We start from the raw sequence: 23366 nt of genomic DNA, 5'->3' as shown, positions 1-23366 counted from the left end.
CTAATACACACATTGCAATATCCAAATCTTAGTTAAATAACCCATTCTAAAACTTTCCTTAAAAAAACTTTATTGCCGATATCGAGATCTTATTGAGAAACATTATATTTCTTACAAACATATTATAGACGACGATGAAGAATTTTCATAATACCCTCAGTATATCTTCTGTACCTCTGTACTGTTTTGACTTCATTGAATTTTACAACCTTGTCCGGTGTCAATTTTATGCTCCCCGTTTTTATTGCAATATACCGAAAACAATAAAAAAAATAAGTCATTATTTAGCGCTATAAAACCTGGTGTAACCCTTCATTTTCACTGCAAATGTCTACTTTCCAGTTTTACCTTGATATTGCCATTTGTTATACAGAGTTTCCTTTTTGGCCATTCCTTCTGACTGTTGCCTAGTTCGGTGTTACTTAAAATTTATATACTTTTTGCTTTATTTTTTACTTGTTTGTCACAAAAACTCAGTTGTTTTATGGTAATGAAGATTTTAATTAGTGTTATTACCCTTATTGGAAACTTGGGTCCTTGGAAAAAAACTATCTAAAACATTTATGGATATATAAAAGCATTTGTGGAATCTATTGATTTATAAATGACTGAAAACGTGAATATGAAGATTTATGATTTAATATTGGTTTAACACTTTAGTAATAGCATTTCTAACCACCATACACACTTTAACTTCGTTTCACTATGACAATAAGTCATGACAATACTCATATATAAATGAATTTTATTGAGTTCTTCTCCGACGATTGTTTACAGGAATTTGTCCCTGGAGATTTTTTTGAAATTCATTGCTAAGTACTTTCAATTCATAAATGAATTTCAGTCCTTTTTTGTCTTGTGATAAGATAAATTATCAGTCAGTACTTGATTTTAATTAAGAATCTTATTTTCTTTTCCAGAAATCATGGTTTAACAAAGCAATTAACTGCTGGATTGGTTGGCCAAATCAGGTATCTATTTAGTATTGATCGCAATATTTAAAGTATTTCCAAAGCAAACATGAAACCGACAAAACTTGGATTTAAGAAATAACTGATATAGCATCGACAAGAACGGCATCAATGTTTTAGCTTAATTACAAGAAAGGCAAAGACTGTGACTTCATTCGAAGCTTTATGCCCTTGAACACATTAATATTATGTTGTTAATATTTTTACAGCCAAAAATAGAATATTCTTTTTAGCATCACCTGGCGTCCGTCATCGTCGTTAACAATTTTTCAAAACTCTTCTTCTCTGACAATACTTGACTAATTGGAACCAAACTTGGTATGAATGTTCCTTGGGGTATCTTGCATAGAATTGATGTGGGAATTATTGATCCGTCAAAAACATGACTGCCGTTACTGAAAATAGAGCATAGGGGTCAGACATTTTTCGCATATATCTCCAAAACGGTTAGGTTTAGCCAAATTCTTTCAATTGCTGAAATGATCCTTATTATAAGGCCTGCAAAAGCCTTCATGAATCAAAGTTGTCAGACGACTCCTTGTAAGAGTTTTTGCCCTTAAAAGATGAAAAATATACAGTTTACAGCCAATATCTTGGAAACTAAAATAGACAGGAAGAACTTTCAACTGCTGAAATGATCCTTATTATAAGTCCTACCAAAGTCTGTTAAATTCTTGGACAACTCTTTGTTAAATTTATTGCCCTTGAAAAACAAAATTTAACCAGGTGAGCGATTCAGGCTCCTGGGAGCCTCTTGTTCAATAACAATGTAAAGTCAAAATGTTTATCTCATAGACTCTATGTAAAAAAGTAAAGTATATAAAAATATCTACGTACCAAACATTTTTTTCGAAAATTGTTTTCCCTACCTATCTTGTTTTACCGCTTAAAAATGTACCCTGAAATTTTGTCATTTTTCAATGAATACTGTGCAAGTCAGAATGTTTCTCCATGGTCATAGTATGAAACGCAAATAGCGACATAAAAAAATTCCTACCCATCTACCCTGTTTTTTCAGTGGTGCAAAAGGAAGTGCAAGTATTATTTATATACTATATTGAATGCTTATGTAAAGAGAAAAACGGGATTAAAATACAACAGTTCAGCGACGGCAGCATTCAAAGTTCTGACATATAATCATTAATAGATTTTAATTTTCTATCACAGTCACTTAAAGCTTTCAATGGGAAATCATAGTGAGTCGATAAAGCAATATACTTGCTTTCTGATTGTACAATTTCTTTTTCAGCCAGTGACCACCGACATGTATTGGTACTACCTCATCGAGTTAGGATTTTATTGGTCGACCATGTTCATGATCACTGTTGACCACAAGAGAAAGGTATATTATCAAATTGTAAATTTTTCTTATTGCAAATTTATAAGGGCAAGATGAATAGGTGTAGCATAGTGGTAATTTGTTAAGTTCACAAAAAATATTTAATGGGCTTAAAGATTGTATAAGTTATAAATTGTACTACAAATTATCATTGTACGTTTGTTATGTAACGTATTTTACAAATCTTTCCAATGAAAGTACACAGATAGTAATGATATCAGCAGTGAAATACTAAATTCGTTTAATTATTTATTTGTAAAGCGAATAATAATTCTGATAAAGTATATATATGGGTTTTACTATAATTACTCAGATAGGTTAATATATGTGTTTTGCTGAAGTTGAATATAGAGGAATAAAACAGATAAACAATAACCCATGATTATATATTTTTAGATAACAAAATATATATCAATAGAAGGTGGTTTGTACTTCTGATATGAATAGTTAGCAATTTGTTACAATTTATACTAGTTATCCAAGCCAAATTTAATTGCCATCTTCAATATTTTAACGAGGAAATAATTCAAGTTAAAAGTAAATCATGGAGAAATAAATGAAAACTTCACTTCTCAGGTCACCTGAGGCCCTAATCGCCCAGTGTATAAACCTAAATTAAGTAATTAGATACAGAATATTGTAACGGCTAAATGTTGAAGGTTACACACCCCTAAATACGAAAAACAACTTCTCACTTTATCATGACATTCATTTCAATTATTTGGATAATGTGAGGAGGATCACGTTAGCTTCTAGATCATAAAGTTCCTGTTTTGACCTTACACCAAAATATATTTGTTGAACGAATATGGTTGTTACTGTGCTTATTCGAGCCTTGAATAAATTTATCTCAAATCATGATCTGGTTCATGTATTGTAACTTTAAATATAATCTTTCAAAGAATTTATAAAGGTTTTTGACATTGAGAACTTCCTTCATAATTTAAAGGGACAGGTATTTAAAAATCTGTACCAGTCCAGGTTATATATAATAGTCTCTGGCAGTTCAACACAGTTGTGCATTTGCAAGACAGACGTTTTATACTATGACTAGTTTCGAACTATATACAGATCATAGGGTTTACAAGATTAAATGTCAGTCTTTGTAAGAATCAGGCAGTGGGTGAAACATGGCGTGACACAACCCACTATTTTGAAAGACAAGATTTTCCATACCATGTCGGTAAATTGAGTTATAATTTCATTGAAATGCACTGAAAATATTTATTTCAAGGACAGACAACTCTGTCAAAATCTGCCATTTTCTAACGTTCTATTGGAAAAATTCTGAGCAAATCCAGCGATGCAGAGATCAGATAAATATTCTTTTCTAATAGAGAAAGCGTCCTTGAGTGATATTACATTGTCAGATTGGTGGGGTTTTGCCGAGGGTTTTGACATGCATGTTTCTGATTTATTTCCCATTTTGCCTCATTTTTACAAATACTAACACTAAAGATTTGCTGAATATGATTTGTATAATATATTTTGTTAAAAACTGGTGTAGGGTTCAACAAAATAATTCATACAAATATTAAACATTTTCAAGTTTTTATGGGGGTCAAGGAAATGCAGATCCATATAATTGTATTCTTATTTGTGATTCTCAAATCCCTTTATTGCACTCCTTGAGACGTTTAGGTTTCCCGCAATCACGATTCTCAAACGCACGACAAACGAACGCCTCGAGCGTGCGTTTAAACGCACTATAGACGAACGACGAAAAATAATAATATTGACATATAATGAAGACAGGAAAAATAGAAAATAAAATTAATGAAATTATATAAATTAATAATAGCAAAAAAATATAAAAATAACAGTCCAATCAAGAAAATAATCAAAGTATAAAAATAGAAGAACGCGTCTATCGTGCGTTTAAACGTGCGCTCGTATCGTGCTTTTAAACGAACGCTTCTATCGTGCTTTTAAACGAACGCTTCTATCGTGCGTTTAAACGTACGCCCGTATCGTGCTTTTAAACGAACGCTTCTATCGTGCGTTTAAAGGGACGCTTCTATCGTGCGTTTATCGTGCGTTTAAACGAACACAAAAACGATGTGTAAACGCACGATAAACGATGCACGAACGCTAAAATGGGAAACGTGAACGCCTCAAGGAGTGTAAGAAGTTAGTTGGGCTAACCAAAACCTTGGTTATTGAATGGATTAATTCGCAATAAGTAATTGATACTTTTCAACAATTCAGTCAATTTGCGTGCCATTGTTGCACTTATAGAAATAATTACATTTAGTATATTAACCTAGTCTCACAGCTAGCATTTGCCTTAGGTATATTATACATTATGCATGTGATTATTTTCTGTGTTTCTGTGTTCGAATTCATATTGTTTATGCCTTAATAATATAAGTTTTGATTAAGAAACACTCATTTACGATGAACTACTAATATTCAAAACCAGTTCGACCAATGACGAAGGAAATGCTAGTTGTTTAAGAGTGAGAAAAAAACTATTTTCAGGTACTAATATGTGTATTTCCTGTGGGATTATATTTTAAGAAATATTCATTTCATATATATAATATGACGCTCTCGTATTACATGTACATTTGAAGGGCTTTTCATAAGGTCAAAATTTTGCTAATTAGTGTTTATGTAAAGGGTTAATATGGTATATTATTTCATTATCTATTTATCATGTTTAAAAGTATTAAATGACCATGTTTATTATCTACAAATTATTTTTATATATTAAGATTTTGTTCAAAGCAGGGTCTGCTTGGTTGATCATATTTTCTCATTAAATGCATGAAATAGTCTTTTTACAATAAATCATTCTATTTTCGTCTGTTCCATTGTCCTTTAAGGTTGTTAAAAGGTGATTATAGTGGTAACCACAGTTTTACCATATAAAATCTCAGAAGTTTAAGAACAATAACAATAAGACACGATGCCTTTTTTTTGAACGACGTTGCGAAGGTCGTGTTGTATATAACCTAGATATGACCGACTTCCTATGTGTATTAAATTCACCAATTCTAAATAATTTGTACCATCTTGGTTTGACGATCATTAAAGATTTATTCAAATAGTTATGAAAAGTACAACTGTAATTTCTTTTTAACGTCCCTATTGTCATCTACAAGATAGAGTTTCCCTTGTCTCCATTAGAATTCCTTTTCAAGATAATACGAGTAATTTGTTCTGACACTCGTTTATTGTTTCGATTTGATCTCAAGCAATTACAAGTGCCGAATCAACTAGCCTTCATTGTCAATTCTATTTATGAAGAAATAGCCCAAGAAGCTATTGGATGATACAGAAATATCGATCTTCCTGTTGTTGTCAACAGAGTTGATGGATTTTTTTCTATTTTCTACTGTTGAAAATTTCTGTTACAATTACCTTATCTGATTATCAAATGATACTTTGATGTAATGGTATTTATGAAAATATCATTTTATGCGCAAGGGATTTTTTTATTCCCGTTTTAGAAGAATAGTTTCAGGATTGTGTTAATCATCCCGACCTTCAGGTGTCAAATGCTTCAAAATTACGTCATGATGCGACATACACTTTACATGTGAGTCGGCACTTTGTGGTATTTTTGTAGAAAACTATAAAAATGTAGAAAAACAGAAACAAAATAAATCATATTTCACAAATGAAATGATGAAAAAATTATACTCAAGTGTATCCACAACATTGTGTTGGTCATGGACACTTTGAATTAAAGATAAGGCAAAAAATAACCTTTAATCAGCAAAGTCCGAGAATCAATATCAATAGTTTTTTTACATACATGAAATTTGAAATTTGATAAACATTGCCTAATGGAAAATTAAATAAATCCTAGTTTTTAATTCTCACGTGGCTTTAAAAAAAACAATGGCATGCGTACTAAAATCAATATATATATATATACATTGTATTGCACCTATTTGTCCTAAATACTAAAGTTCCGACTGAGTTAACAAATTATTACTCGTTTTATTGCAGGATTCCACCGAGATGACAATACACCACCTGATTACTATATCACTACTCCTGTTCTCTTGGTCTAACAACTTTCTAAGAATAGGAACTCTAGTGTTAGTGGTTCATGATGCTGCAGACTCTCTTTTGGCGGTACGTTTCCATGAAAAAAGGAACAAAAAATACAATGTAGTAGTGCTAAAAGTCGTTACCAAGTTTTTTTTGTGATGGTATAATGATAGGCAGAAACTGAAAACATTTTTTTCTTTAAGATAAACAAATTTGCATCATTTCACTCTAGAAAACACAAAATCACTACATGGTTTGAAAGCCCACTACTAAAATATGATGCTATGATGTCCTTAGTGCATGTTAGTTTAAAATTTAAAACAATGTGTGTCTGAGTCCTTTATGGGTTGTCTAATACAGCATTAAACAAGATCACCCTTGAAGTGTCTTATATTTAAAATGTTTTTGCAATATTTTTTGCAATACATTCACCTTAAAAACATAGTCCTATGTTGTTTTTCTGGTAGTAATATTTTGATTTCTACAGCATTCCACAATTTTGTAAGAAACTAACTTACTTCGTACTTTGTATTGCAGGCAGCCAAGATGTCTAAGTACTGTGAAAAGGAAAAATTAACAGAACTTATATATTATTTATTTATCATTGTTTGGATATCTACTAGACTCGTTATATTCCCTTATATGTAAGTAAACTGAATATAATTATGTTTACATTTTTCGCAAGAGTCAAGTACAAGCTATGACGAATATAGAGTTATTTAAGTAAGAAATAATAAAATAATGATTTCATAGAAACAACAGTATGCGTATATACAGAGGACAAACAATTTATCATACGATTACAAGCTTTTGTTAATATCTGAAGACTGGAAGACTCTTTCACGTCTTTTATGAAACAGAAGGTTTCGTTGTTCATGGTTTTTAGTTTGCTGTCTACACTAACTTATGCCTCGCCCAACAACACTGGCCAAAATCATATTCATTGTTTGAATTTGATAACAAGAAATGGTTTTAGACCTAGTTTAGTAGCGGATTTTTAAAGATAGAAACATTTATCCTGTGTTATCAGAGGATATGCGTAGCTCTGGGGCAGGGCAGTGGAAATCCAAAAGAAATATTTCACAAAAATTTGAGGTATTCAACAGAATTAAAAGCGCGCAAGGGCTTTTGTTTGAATATCATTTTAGTCATGTCATATACTTCAAACATTGGGAGGTTGATGATGATTTCACCACCATTTTTGCATAGTGAAAAATAAGTCTAGAATGTTATTTTTAATTAACAATCTAATGGAGTGAAAGGTCTTCGTTTAAGCAGATTCTTCAGTGAGCTAGCAAATTATTGGTTTGTCTAAATGTTTTGCTCAAATAAACCATGCGTTATGATAATTGTGGTAGTTGATATACAATAAAATTCTGCTATGGTTCTTCAATCAAACTAATATGAAATATATTAAAATCGAAGTATATACCGAAGTGCCAGTCAAAATTGGTGTATCGAAGAGTGTAAATCCAAAATCCATTGTCAAAACCACGCGGGAAAAACACACAATAAATACATGAACTGACATGGACAAATATCAAGAAAGAAAGAAAATACATAGAGCCGTACAGAATGAACCCCACAAAAAAAAACTGTCCGGAATTTTTAGCAGCTCCTGCTTCATGTAAAATTTATGGCCTGTTTAATCAGTTATTCTATAAATGATTCTGGTGAGAAAACACGTGCACTGCATATCTAAATGTGAACTATCAATATAATTGTTTTGTATTTAATAACCACTGGGTCGATGCCTTTGATGGTGATCCTTAGGTCCCTGAGTGTACTCACCAACACAGTAGTCGGACTTGTCTGACCTCGAATTAATCGGATTTTATTTATCATATTTATCATTTTTTACAGTATTACTTTAAACAATGAGGCTTAAGTTCCCTGTGTTACACTTAGCTTCCTGTTTAATTAGTTCTGATTTTGAGTACTTCTTGTATAAAATCAATTTTTAGGTTGGGATCTTCCTATTTTTTTTTATTCAAATGCTGCTGATATGGGAGGTTGAAATATATATGAGGTATTTTTGTATTCAACTTTTTTGCAGGTTGCTGTATACAACAGATTTTGAAATATTTGAAGTCAATGAACCGATGATAACTTTAGTTAGGGAAGGATGGCAGTATAGACTGTTTAATGTGTTATTACATATGCTACTAATTCTACATATAATGTGGACCTACATCATACTGAAAGCAGCATATCTTCAATTAATATATGGAGAGGTAAGTGTATTACATGCATATATTTGTTGCCAATTTTTTACTATAACAAGACAAGGTATGAACTTCATTTTGGTCTCCCCTTCGTGTGTTGTTTGTCTGTTAAATTCATTAAGCCATTATCTAGACGTCAGTCGTGATCACTGGTTTGGTATCATACAGTATTATTTCCATGAGCATCTGTAATAAATTTTCAGAGGTATATACGAATTTTTGGTTGTGAAGCATTTATGACTAAAGTGTCATTCCTTTCAATGAATCTTTTTTTGAGCATTTAAGGCAGTAACCATTTAATTGTTATGGTGGGTCTTGAATCAAGTTTTCTTTCCTGCCGTTTTATTTAAGTTTTTTTTTAAATTAACAAAATAATATTAGGACTATACTAAAACATTCCTTTCTATTATTGTTCTTATGGGCTGTCCTATTCAATCTTTCCAATCCTGTCTTTTTATTTCAATTATGACCCTACCCCCATAATCATGAGATGATTTTCCCTCACCGTTAAATCGGGAATAATGTTGAACAGTGATTCAAATAATTTAAAGCTGTCCAACTGTAAGCTAGAGTTGATCGGTTTGAAATTAAAAAAAAAACATGATGGTTTAAATCATAAAATTGGCTGTTTAGATTGGTCTGTGATATAAATAACATGGACAATGTATTATCTCCAGGGTAGTTATGCAGGTATAAAACCTTCCCCATGTTTCTACACGCTGAAATTTTAATAAAGACTTATGCTATGTATAGAAGTGTGATTGAGTTATGAAATTTATAATGTATTTGCACACTGGAAACTGTTTCTTGTAATCTGTGTCACATGATTTCTGGCCTGGGTTTCACTAAAAAAAATCAGAAGTTGAGAATTTCCTCAAGTCCTGTGTTTTTTTCCCTCAGATCTTCAATTTCAAGTGATCTGATTATAGTCGGCGTCACATAAATAACATACTGTTAAAATTTGAATAAAAATATTTCCTACGACTTTATTGACACCTACCGTCGTTTAAATTGTCTTAAATGACTTGCTCATTCGTTTAGCCAAACGGCTTCTCCCTAAACATTGAATCGTTAAATTCCGGTCAGATTTTAATTCTAGGTGCCAATATTTACATTGTAAAAAGTCGGCCATGTTTACAGTGATCGGGTTGCTAGGAGATGTTGTTTACGTTTAAATGGTTTGTCCAAAAACCGAAGAACCCAGAATGCACTTCGGCGTTATTTCGGATATCTCGGATTTATTTTAAGCGAACAACGTACAATACCGAGAAGTTGATCAAGCAGACGATTGTCACCGGATTTCGACGGGAACTTACGAACTTCGTTTGTAAACAAATCGTCCCGTAAAAACCAACATGGCGGATATTAGTATGGGATTTTCCCGTAAGGATTTGTTACGCATGATTTAAGCTAATAAGCGACTTGTTTTTGAGAAGCTGTTTGGCTAAACGAATGAGCAAGTCATTTAAGACAATTTAAACGACGGTTGGTGTCAATAAAGTCGTAGAAAATATTTTTATTCAAATTTTAACAGTATGTTATTTATGTGACGCCGAGTATAGTCGAATTTTGAGTAAGTGAAGGACTTGAGGACTATCTCAATTTGAGATGTTTTTTGAAACCGGAGCCTTATCACTATGTGATAATGTGGCGTTCACAGCATTCACTAGATCAGTGCCCTGGTTGAACCACCGTTTGAGTTAGAATTCTACTTTACAGGGAGTCCTATGTAGTCTTGATTTTAGGATGTATCTAATTATAAAGAAAAAAAAACAATATCTGTAAACATTTCATTAACTGGTTTTCTGGAAAAAAGTTACATTTTTTGTTTAAGAAAACAGGATGGGCTTCTTATTGATATTGAAACGAAACTCGTTTTTATTTTATTATATGCTGTAGTTAAAATTAAAAGTTATGAAAGCATGTTAATGTATTTTGATATTGTTACCCTTCTGTGGTCTTGTAGTTGCTTGCTCGACAGCAGGATCAAAGGTTGAGTTACACCAATGACAATTTCAGATTTGTAGTCTCTGTATTTGCCCACCAAACATGCCTCATATAGAAAGAGTAATCAAGGGAACCAAGGTTATAGCGGTAATAAAAAGAATGTACTCCAGGGACAAAGACCAGACATGGAAAACAGACAAACACATCAAAGTAACAAAAGCAAATGAGCAACTTGGACTCCACTAAAAGCTGGGAGCATGGACCAGGTGCACCGGTAGGGTAAGCGTCCTCTGCTTTTCTAGAAACACCCGCCGAGTTCATAAAAAGGTCAAGCCCGTGTAGACGAAAGAGGAAAGGAAAACTATGACACGTTAAACAAAACAGTTTGCATGGCGGAGATGGATACACCGTAGCGATCCACGAGTTCATGATGACGACCATAATACTTATAGAAGATATAGTGATGAACACTAAAAGCATTTTGGTATCATTTCTTTTGTTTTCTGATTATTTTTCTGGTTCGAGAACCCATATCCCGTAGATAATTCTACATCTGTACCTATATGTAAGAAATATGCTATAGTTTTGTTACATTTCTTGTGATTTTTGTAGATAAAGGATATACGTAGTGACTCTGAAGAGGGCATGAATAGTGGAGGAGAACGTATAGAGGACGAAATTAATAGGAATAGCGATACAAACAACGGGTACATTAAACAAAATGGAAAATAACAACTGTATGTGTTCATAGAAATCCATTCCATATCCGACCAATTGTGAACTGAAGAGTGCCATTTAGATTTTGTTATTATACTTAAGTCAGCACTAGTTTTAGGTTGCATTCTTGTATGTCATCACATGGATTGTATCAGACATAGTCCTATGTTTCCTATGCTTTCGAATGACATTTATGTATGTAAAACTCTTGTATAGGAAGTGCAACATAGGTATTATTATGGTATTATAACCATAGATAATTCCTAGTCTCCATATAATTCGAAGTTGTTTTGGGAAATATGAAAAAGTATACTTAAGATATTGGAAGGATGCTGATATGCATGTATAAAAAAATGTATACATGTAAGAGTGGAAGTGGATGTTTTGTGAAGGTTTTATGTGTTTTTAAGATGTTGAGTGGTAGTGTGAACATCAGTGACTTGTAAAGTCGTGAGTGAAATTCCAATGTAATTACTTCATGGTTTTTATTTTGCTTGTAGAATCTGGATTTTCAATCTATAGTTTAGTGTTTATGGACTTAGTTCATGAATTATCTTAATTATATCAACCCCTTTAAGGACGCACATCAGTCATAATAATTTAGAGCTTCTGTTCCCTTTTTTATGTTGGGTTAATTACGTTTTGCGAAGCAATTAGAATTTCTAGTTACTGTTTCATTCTCTCAAGTTACTTTCTTTTAATTGTTGCGAAAGAACTACACCAAAATACACAGTCCAAAGATAATGAATGATCAGTTAAGTATTATATTTAAAATGTCGTCGAGAATTGACAAAACATTTGTGACAACTCCGAGCTCATTTTCAAACTTAACTACAAATTTTATATCCATGATTATTTCGGACAACAAATCATTCTCAGTCTAAAACCTAACTGTTTAGTTATTAAAAAAAAAACCATTCAACAGATGCTTTTAATTATGCTTAAAGACGTATTTGATCCTGAACCTGAAATATATTCATATGATAAAAGAATTAACACCTTTGAGCTCATCAATCTGCTGAAAAAATTACCTTTCAACTTTAGATGTATGAACTCCACATAACTTTAACTGAAAAAAGTCTTTTAATAAAAATAGTCTAATTATCTACTCATTCTATGTGTTACTTGTAATTCTAACCGGTATATATTGTATCATAATGTTTTTCGTGGAAAATCCTTTCCTTTTAGTGTTATGCGGAAGTTCATAACTATGTGATGTATTGTAAATAAACTAGAATAATATGTTTGTTGAAAGGGAGATAAAACATTTCTATTTAAGTTATTAGTATAGTATTACGTCTCTTTGTATGTTTTAATGCGAAAGACAATTGATGAACTAGACAAATCCCTTTGTCAGGTTTAAAAGATCCATCTATAATTTCCGTGATTTGGTATTATTTAACTAAGCCGAAACCGTGACTAACAAGTCAAATATTTAAGTATTTGGCCCACAGGACTTGTTTTAGAACTGTCATTAGCCCCTTTTTTCCTGAAAATTTTACCTTAATGAGATGTTCAGTAATTCGTCGCCCTCACTTCTTTGGTAGCACATTTGATGCGGAGGAGTAAGTAAGTAGTTACTGCAGTGCTTCCATTTTTCTGTTCTGTTTTCATTGATACTTCTCAATTTTTTATATACTAGATCAAATAAAATAGAAATATGTATCAAAATTGCGTTCATTCCCTTCTTTGCTTGGTTATTTTTTTTTTGCAATACATATTTAATGGTATGAAGGAAAAAATCGGAACACAAATTTCACACATAAGGACAAAATCAGTAATTTCCGCCAATTTCCGGTATGATACGGATCATTTCCGGTAAAACCGAAAGTACGTAAAAAACCAGGTCACAATAGCGTTTGAATAGGAGACTTATTTATATCACGTAAATCCAAGTGTAAATACAGTGTACTTATATTTTGTTCAAAATTCCTACAAAAAATAAGTGTATTGTAATGAAAGACATGAATAATAGGTGTGTATGTTAAAAATTAAACATTCTACTTAAAACCATACACTTTTGTGACTTAAACATGATGCTATTTTACAAATATAGCCTCACTTTCAGTCGAGAGAAAAAAAAAAATAAATAAAATGAAAATGGCTACCGACCTACCCTATTTTTTTGGGAGGAATGTAACCCTAAACAGACATATTTTCTTTGGCCTAAGTACCATCTTTCATTGTACGATGTTTAAAGTTTATTCTACAAGGTCTGCCATTCTATACTTTTCAAAACTTAGGTCTAAGTAAAATACTAGTAATGCACACGAGCAAATTTTTTTGCGTCTTTTTTCTGCTTGAAAGGCTTTGCAATATTGTGCCTTAGTGTCTATATGTCATTCTTCTATTTGATACTCAGTCAAATGTAGTCCGTTGTTAGAAATTTTGTATTTTTATCTTTTTTTCATAACCGTTTTACAAATACTTTCTCGCGTCCTTAATTCTGCCTACGTTCAAGATTATGCTGTTATACTTAATCGTTAACTATTCCGTCTATGTAAATTTAAGTGATTCTACAGGACACACAGTTTTGTTTCAGTTTCTGGAGATATTTCTTTTATCAAGTGTCTTTAGAATTGTTAACCATTTTGTTATTATCATTAATTCTTCAGTATGCATCCATCTTTAAAAGGTATTTGCCAAAGCTGATATAAATTTTCAAGTATGTATTAGACAAAATTCTGGTTTTGCTTGTATTTACGTACCTATTAGCTTTTAAGGTTTTTGTCTTGAAGCGTACAACTTATTTTGATTATGAGAATCTTAATTTATTTTCATTCTTAAGTTTCGTAATTAGGTAGATTTATTGCATTCTTAAGTTTCGGAATTAGGTAGAATTCTCCATTTTCTTCATTGAAAAAAAATTTTACACATTATTTTTATAATAATTCTTATCCAATAATATATTTTTTGTCTTTCCTGCTACGTCATGTAAGAATGGTATTTTTAATACATATTTTGAAATTAAATAAGCTTTAGAGATTGATGGAAGTATGACAAATTAACTCGATGATGGTCACCCTAAAGTTGATGGATTGATGTTAAAAAATTGCTCATGCTCTGATCTTTTTAATTAAAAAAACATTTCATTTCCAAACCTTTCAACCATATTTGAAAAACGAAAACGTGGCAGGGTTATAATTCCATCTTACATTTTTCTGCAACTAAATTTTGTAGTAATAATTAATTACTCTTTAATATAGATTCTAACTACGCAACTTTAATTTGATAATTTGAGCCAAAGAATTATAGTTAGAAGTATGTATTGTTACTTTTTTCATGTTTTCTTTTGTAAATAGCTTTTTTTTTTAGTTTAATATCATTTTAAACTTTTGATGCATTTTTCAAAGGAATCATTTGGAAACATTTCTCAGATCAATGAACTGTCACAAGTTCAATGGATCGCCACATGCTGAAATTGCTCTATCAAAAAAATAAACTTTTTTTGTTAGCACTAAGCAACAAAAGAAGGGTTAATCAAGTGCTGAAAATGTTGGCAGAGTTTCATTTGTTAATCGTTAAAAATGTTTTTTATGCATTGTTTTTAATATTTACAAAAAAGCAATATTTCCGGTCAGAAAAGTTTATATTTGACATACTATTTCCACATTTGTCTACTCCTACAAGTATAAGTTCCTCCATCAGAAAATAGCTTGCCAAACATACCACCAACAACGTTTACAAATTGAATTGTATGTATAGCTGTCTTATCTATTTCAATTGATTCTTTAAATGTTATCTTTGGATAAATTTGCAGTTTTATAGTTTTTTTATTTTTTTTTTTATTTTTGTATTTTGTTCATAATGAGAAGAATTACTCTTGTTAGAGATCTTACTGTTCTGATTTGTAAAATGGTATCTGAATAAATGTTTTATTCCAAGATTTCTCTTGTTATGATATTGTAAAATATGGATTAACCTCAAAATTCATTTCAATACAATAAAAAAGATAACTATAACCACAAGCAAGGTGTTCACATAATACTGACGTCCCATCTACAGTATTTCTTAACGAGTTCCATACTCACGTCTTTACTCCCAGCTGTCAAAGAGGGTTTGCAGTCCTACCACGACACTTGTTACTCATGTAGTGGTATTTATTCAATGTGGATACTGAACAGTTCGAACATTCTTCTGGAAACCCTCAATTTAAGATTATTATTAGAATACGATAGTATAAAAGCGTATGATTTTCCAACTCTTGATACTTTTATTCCCTTTACTCAATTAAAATCCCGACTCAAAAACATTATACATCGTACTTATCCAAAAAAGTGACGGTACATCTAGGTACAAATATGTAGCTGTTGGTAGAGATTACTCATACTTTGTCAAAATAATTCCAAATTATCTTCTAAAAATAATGGAAGAAGATGTATTCAAAATGCTGGAATTTTTTTATCAACAACATATTTGTCTAGTGTGTTGGACGCGTTTTTCAACAAACGGTCGGCATTTAAATGGGAACAAATTGTACTCCTCTACTTTCTGAGATATTCCTTTACTCTTTAGACTTTAGAGCTGATCTGATCCGAAAGAAAGAACTTCGTTTAGCTAGATCCCTTAATCTCAGTTTCTGCTATATAGATGACGTATTATCGTTAAACAAACCTGGTTTCGGGGATTTGATACATCGCATCTACCTCCAAAGAACTTAAGACAGAGAGTACTACAGGCACTGTGACATCAGCTTCATATCTTGACCTACATTTAAGAGTTCGAGACCAAACTTTGCGACAAACAAGGTGATTTTCATTCCTTATTGTCAACTGTCTTTTCATCTGGCAACATCCCTTCAGCACCTGGATATGGAGTTTTCATATAACAACTTATACGTTATGCCAGAGCTTTCCGTAACTACACAGACTCTCTGTATCGCGCTAGACTTCTTAAAATTAGGCTTCTTGAACAGGTTTATTTTTGCAACAAGATTGAAGTTATCACTACAGAAGTGTTATGGTCGTCACCATGAACTCGTGGTTCGTTATGGTGTATTAATCTGCACCATGAAAACTGATTTTCTCAACGCGTGTCTTACTTAGTAAGTTTCCTTTCCTCTTTCGTCTACCCCGGACTTGACTCTTTATGAACAACTCTGCAGATGTTTCTACAGAGGACGCTCACCCTACCGGTACACTAGGTCCTCGCTCCAGTTTTTTGTGGAGTCCGAGTTGCTCATTGTATTATTTTGGTTATTTTATGTTCTTCATTTTGTTTGTCTGTTTTCCATGTGTGGTCTTTGTCGGTGGATTACATTCTTTTGAATGACAACATGCAATCATAACATCAAAAGTATAGGAAACCTTTCAAGACAATATAACAATAGCATATATGTGATGAATTTATTGGACAAAAACCCAAGACGGGAAAGGAGTCATGACCATCGCCACTATACGTCACCTAAGTTACATGATGTCTCCATAGATGGTCTCCTTCCTTTCATACAAAACCTCTTGGATTTCATCACATTAGAACCAAACCATTCTATACCTCTCATTCTACTACACTCCCTTTACAAAACAATTTTGACACTCCTGTTTCTGACCCTACCTCATCATTATACAGACTTCTTGTCATCATTTTGGATATTGGTTTCCATAGATTCTTTAAACCAGTCTGTGTGAAAAGTCAAGATGAAGAAAAAGGATCATTTCTTCCACTACCGTTTGTCAACAAAGATATAGATGCAATTAATTTGCCTTACATCCTCCATCACAAAAACGTTACCAACAAAATTCCCCCATATTTCAAAGACAAATCCATACCAACTATTTCATATTCCTATACTTCACCCATTGCATCCAAAATTTTCAATTATAAAAGGCTATTGCAGAACCTCGAGTTTGAGGACTTCAAGGTTAAACCACCTGACTGTTCTTGCAAAAAACTATCCATTCAAATATGGTTCTTCTGGTCACGTCGTTACGGGAGATTTAACCATCATCGAAAACGAACCTCTGCGTAATATCCTTTTTAAAGGTCCCAAGTACATTGAACCACTCTCCATAAATTGGAATAATAACTTTAAAGTTCTTATGGATGCCGTGGAGGACTAAGCCAGAAAATAGATAAAGCGAGAACAAGAAGACATTGATTCTCTGTAAGAGTGGTTAAAGGCCGTGATGTCTTTAATTTTGAAACGAATGAAAGTTTTTAAGTAGGTCAATGAGTGCTAATTCTACATCAGCTTTCAAAGACCCGATGTAGCAAAAAACATTGTCTACTCTACATGACAAATATGTTGTCGTAAGCACAAAAAAACATTGTTTTTGTCTGCAAAACGTTTTACATCCAAAGTTTATTATCAGAGGTAGACGAAGAAAATAATAGAAGTGAGACCTATACTGCTACCACACTCTCCAAAGAAGAGATTGTGGAAAACCATAAATGTGTGCTATACTTTTTTGGTCTCTTTTCCAAACACGATGATTATGATTTACCGACTATGTACTCGATTCCCTAACTCCACTAGAATCCACACAAACAACGTTTTATAGCTGGAGCTGCAAAATGTACCACCAAACCTATTTCAAATATTTTAATTTCTACACTCACAGCTGTGAAATAGGGTCTGCAGTCCTACCACAACACTTGTTACTCCCGTAGTGGTATTAATTCAATGTGGATCCTGAAAAATTCGAAAGATGTTTTGGAGACAATCAGTTCAAGACTATTATCAGAATATAATAGCATTAAAACCTATGTGTTTTTAACACTGTATACTTCTATTCCCCATACTAGTTAAAGTCCAGACTTAAAAAGATTATACGTTGTCGTTTTTTCCCAAAAAGATGGTCCATCTAGATACAAATATATAGTTCTTGGTAGAGATTCCTCATACTTTGTAAGAAATAATTCCAAATCATCTTCCGATTAAATATACAGAGGAAGATGTTTACAAAATGCTGGATTTTTTTATCGGCATTATATTTGTCCAGTTTGGTGAATGCGTTTAAAAAAAACAGTCGGTATTCCAATGGGAACAAATTGTGTTCCTATACTTGCTGACTTGATTACTCTTTTATTCCTTCACTCTTATGAGGCTGCCTTTAGAGCTAATCTGATCCGAAAGAAAGAATATCGTTTTGCTAGATCCTTTAATCTCAGTTTCCGTTTTGTTGTGTATGTGTGTTTTCCATGCCTGGTCTTTGTCCCTGGATTACATTCTTTTGATTACCGCTTTCTTTATTCCCTTGATTATTCTTTGATTTCTGCTAGAATCTTGGTTCTCTTGACTACTTTTAGAAGTGTCAAAGGATGCAGAAAAGCGAATTCAACGTTACTATAGAATGTTATAGGATTAAGGGTAACAACAAAAATATCTAACACAAATCCGATCCATAATCAAGTCTAATCAAAAACAAAGCTGGCAAAATAAATGTTACACCACCGGTGAAGCTGTTACCATAATTGTCCTGACTTGGTGCAGGCATTTCAAACGAAATTGTGGGTTAAATCTAGGTTTTATAGCGCGCTTTACCTCGATCTTCGATTGCGGCTTGAATGTATTAATGGTGATTAAATAGCAGTTGCATACTTTTGCGTCATAATCGGTAAATCAGTGGTCACATTAGCACAAAAACAATTTACAAAAATAAAGCCATTACTCATTATTTTAGAAAAAAAACTAAAAACAAACTTAGTATTTTTCATCCAAAGGTGAGTTACTCTCTTTCGATGATGAGATTGCAATACATTTTTATATAATTTATGCCTTCAAATACTGATAATTAAAAAAAAAAAAATTCTATGAAGCTCGGGATTTTGTATTTTGTTAAAAGAATACGTCTGTAGTTTTTCTGTGAATGTACTGCAGTCAACCGATACACACATTACTCAATAAATTTGTTATTTGGTATCAGTGTTCCTTGACTTCAAAATACAATCACAGAGCTGCACATGTCGTTAACTGGTACAAAAAAAAAAGATATAAAATGGCTCAAACAGCAAATTGTAACCATGGTGAAAGCAAAATCCAAGGCTCATAATCAGCATAACCAAAAATGAAGAGTAATCTTCGCCAGAAACATTTAACAGCATAAAGAAACCAAATGAAGTACACAAATAAAGTAAAATAAATGACAAAATCAGCCTTTGTTATTGCAAAAGTTAAAATAAAAAAAAGGAAATTAAATTGATTCAAAATGAATGAGAAAATGTTTTTCAGAGGACAGAATATTCACGCTTCTAATGAAAATAAATGTTATTCACTTCTCACGTATAAATGATATTGACAAACAGTCGGATGATCTGCACGTATTGGTAGGGCTGCTTTTTATAATAACAATATTATTTCATACAAAGAAAACTTTGGGTCTAAATGCCAACTGAAAGTATTCAGTTCGTTCTATATTTCAAAACAACTTTTCAAATCAAAGTTACAAGAATATTACATTTCAAAAATTAATTTTCATTTCTCTAAAATTAAAGACGAGCTCTTGAACTCCATAGAGTCTGTGCAAAATTTTAACAGCAAGATAATAAATAGCTTCAATATTCAGAAATAAATTTGCAATAAATAACCAAACTACGAAGTAGTGCTCCTTCACTAGTATTGAAATTGGTAGATATTCCAAACCAAGACCTGAAAGGCTTTGCAAGTTTTATGGAGGATGAGATCCATTTTTTATTAGAGTGCCTCCATAATAATAATTTGAAAAGGCATTGCAAATTTTGTGTTGATAAAGTGGAGGATGAGTGACTCCATTATTATAGTGTGAGGGTAAATTATGAAATCGATAAAGCAATATGTAATACACAAAGGATAGTAACAAAATTGCCGAACTGATGAACAGTAGTAAAAAGAGTCAGTGTAACAACACATGGCAATATCAAAGAGATATCGAAATGTTGGAATCACTGCAATGATCCTGATTTGGTACACAAATTTCCAATGGAATAGAAATGAAGGGAACCAAGATTCTGGCAGAAATCAAAAGAATGCAATCCAGGGACAAAGACCAGACATGCAAAATAGACAAACACAACAAAGAGCATAAACTAACTAAATAATACATACAAAGTAACAAAAGTAAATGAGCAACTCGGACTCCACTAAAAAGTGGAAGCATTGACTAGATGCAGCGGTAGGGTAAGCGTCCTCTGCTTTTCTGGAAACACCCACCGAGTTGCTCATAAAAAGTCAAGTCCAGGGTAGACGAAGAGGAAAGGAAAACTATGAACGCATTGAACAAACAGTTTTCATGGGGCAGATGGATACACCGTAACAGTATCCTTTATCACAAGTTCTTTGGGGTAGATGCGATGTATCAAATCCCCGAAACCAGGATTGTTTAACGATAATACGTCATCTATATAGCGGAAACTGAGATTAAATGATCTAGCTAAACGAAGTTCTTTCTTTCGGATGAGATCAGCTATAAAGTCAGCCTCATAAGAGTCAAGGAATAAGTCAGCAAGTAGAGGAGCACAATTTGTTCCCATTAGAATGCCGACCGTTTGTTTAAAAAAAAACGCGCCATCCACATTGGACAAATATGTTGTCGATCAAAATGCCAGCATTTCGAAAACATCTTCTCCTGTATATTTGGAAGATGATTTGGAATCATTTTTACAAAGTATGAGGAATCTCTACCAAAAACTCTATATTTGTATCTAGGTGTACCATCTTTTTTGGAACAACAACGATGTATAATGTTTTTGAGTCTGGAATTTTAATTGAGTATGGGAAATGGAAGTATAAAGTGTTGAAAATTCATAGGTTTTAATGCTATTATATTCTGATAATAACCTTGAATTAAGGATCTTAGAAGATTTTTCGAATTCTTCAGGATCCACATTGAATTGATACAACTACGGGAGTAACAAGTGTTGTAGTAGGACTGGAGACCCTCTTTGGCAGCTGTGAGTGTGGAAGTTAAAGATTTGAAAGAGGTTTGGTGGTACATTTTGCAGATCCAGCTATATAGCGTTGCTTGTATGGATTCTTGTGGAGTTTAGGAACGCAGTACCTAGACGGTAAATTACAATCATCGTCTTTGGTAGAGAGACCAAAAGAGGACAGCACAGATTTATGGTTTTCCACTATCTCTTCTTTGGAGCGTGTAGTGGCAGTACTTTTTTTTCACCAATCAAGGGAGGTTGTCAAAGCCAAAGTGTGGTGTTGGGAATGGGCTCTCAATATCATTTCAAATGCTCCTTTCGGCGTGCGTCTCAAACATCCTCTGACAACTCCAACCTTCACGAGGGGTTTACCAACTGGTGGACCTGGTCCGGCCGTTTCGACTGACTGGAGAAGGGGCGAAGGTGAGTCACTGGCGCCTTAAAACCAGATAGTCTCGGGTAGATGGGGCTCGTAAAGCTTGAAGGGTAGCCCATCTAGGAGAAGGAAAACTCTGATCTAAAACCTCCGCTGCCTTGCGGCTACACCCTTCGACAGGGAAAGGCTTCAGGAGACAATCTCGAGGAAAGTCCAGAACCAGAAATCTGTAACTTCCTTCCTGTACTTCCAGGATCAGAACTTCTGTTCAGAAGCTAAGAGTGAGGTAACCCCAACAGAAAACCTAGAGTGCTGAAGACGGAGGTGTTAGGCGATATAGCGCACTCGAACAGACCACAACACCACACACAAGCAGCCAAAATGACACTTGAAACCATGAACACACGATTTGTTGCTCGCCCTGTGAGGACCCACCAGGCAGGTGCCGTGCCGGGCTCTCTGTCTCGAAGGAGCCCTTAGTTTCGTCTTGTGGAGTCAGGCGACAAACAAGGAGAGCTACTGACCATAGAAAGATCAAACCGAAAAGAAAAGAGCAACCACATATTAACATCGTGTAGTGGAATGCAGAAGGGGTATCAAACAAGAGAAAAGAACTTCAACACTTTCTTCATGAAAACAATGTGAACATCTGCTGTATTTAAGAAACACATCTCCAAGAGGACAAACCTTTTAAGGTCAGAGGTTAACAAATCTTCAGGAGTGATAGAAAAGAAAGAAAGGTGGTGTAATGACTCTTGTAAGAAACAACATTAATGTAACAGTCACCCCAGACAAAATGTCTCTTTTAATTTTATAATTTTTACTGCCACCTCTCGGTTCAGAAATAGGGGAAACAAAGTTGTTTTCTCGCTTGGAATTGTCTTTTCAGATTATTTACCCTTTTATTTAAAGTCATGGTACTGTGTCCAGTCAGTGTCTCCCGAATACTAAAATGATCGTAGTATGGTTCAACCAGCCGTAGTTTTCTCGTGTTGTTAAACCACATGTTCACTTTCATTTTTGTCTGTGTGTAATTTAGCTATTGTGGCGTCGCCTTTTGTTTTGACGGCGTAAACATTATGAATATTTATGAAATAGTGAGTGACCTTTACTTTGTTGTGGTCAAATATAGATAAAAATAGAGAACGCGCGTATGAATAACATTCTAATTTTACAGATAGATTTTCTCTTTATTATTTATTAAAATATCAGATATTATTATTTCACTGCACTTCTAAGATATTTTAGAGCTCCGTGAACATATTTTTGTGAAGCTTTTACAGATAATTTATGACTATCGGGGATTATTTGTCCACTTAATACGGTTTCCACGATAGGCCTATCGGAAATCGGTAGTTGACCCGATATCATAGAATATAACTGAACGCAAACTGAATTCCGGGTTCCTTTTCATTTGAGTGTGGAAGTTCCTGGTTAGATGTGCTGAAGTTAATATTTTCGGTTAGTTTAAACTTGCCTTTTGGAATGATTTTCCATACATTATGGGAAACTATAGTTAGATATTTTGGCTATTAATTTATATTCAGATTTACTTAATTACACTCGCTTTTGCAGTGTTTTCTATGCAGTAGACACAGTTGTCTACTAGATATTTTCCAAATTAATTGCAAAGTTTAGAACTGTGATGCTTCTTGACTATACGTGTAGTAAAGAATATAAATAAAATGTTTCTGGTGATTCTGAGACATGTAGACTCAAACTTTGTTTAGCTAATGCTATTACATTGGGTTTCCATGTTGTAGGATTGCAAATACCCATTCTCATGAATAAATTACAATTATGCCTGATCTTACCCCATCCAGTCCTAGTAAGGGTTGTTCAACTGTGTGACCTTGGATGATATTTGTCTTTTGACAGTATTAAAGGTGCGTTTAAATAATGAAATCCAACTCCGGTATATTAGGGATAAATTAATCATA

General features: G+C 33.1%; 1 protein-coding gene across 6 annotated transcripts in view; it reads left to right on the top strand.

Annotated features, from left to right (window-relative positions):
- The window catches only part of LOC148612601 (ceramide synthase 5-like), a 31781-nt gene extending 16693 nt beyond the window's left edge, over window positions 1–15088 (top strand). For all 6 annotated transcript variants that reach the window (XM_088594203.1, XM_088594206.1, XM_088594204.1 and 3 more), the window contains 6 exons: window positions 921–971; window positions 2221–2313; window positions 6271–6399; window positions 6853–6959; window positions 8372–8549; window positions 11100–15088. In XM_088594203.1, coding sequence (XP_088450329.1) covers window positions 921–971; window positions 2221–2313; window positions 6271–6399; window positions 6853–6959; window positions 8372–8549; window positions 11100–11219 — 678 coding nt within the window. In that variant the 3' untranslated portion in view covers window positions 11220–15088. The remainder of the gene's footprint in view (window positions 1–920; window positions 972–2220; window positions 2314–6270; window positions 6400–6852; window positions 6960–8371; window positions 8550–11099) is intronic.
- Window positions 15089–23366: the final 8278 nt, after the last annotated feature.

Source organism: Perna viridis, chromosome 7 (genome assembly GCF_037379345.1).
Source record: "Perna viridis isolate PV_CMFRI_1.1 ecotype Kerala chromosome 7, ASM3737934v1, whole genome shotgun sequence".
Taxonomy (NCBI): Eukaryota; Metazoa; Mollusca; class Bivalvia; order Mytilida; family Mytilidae; genus Perna; species Perna viridis.
Note: the sequence above shows the minus strand (reverse complement) of the source record. Positions and strands in the feature narration are given on the sequence as shown.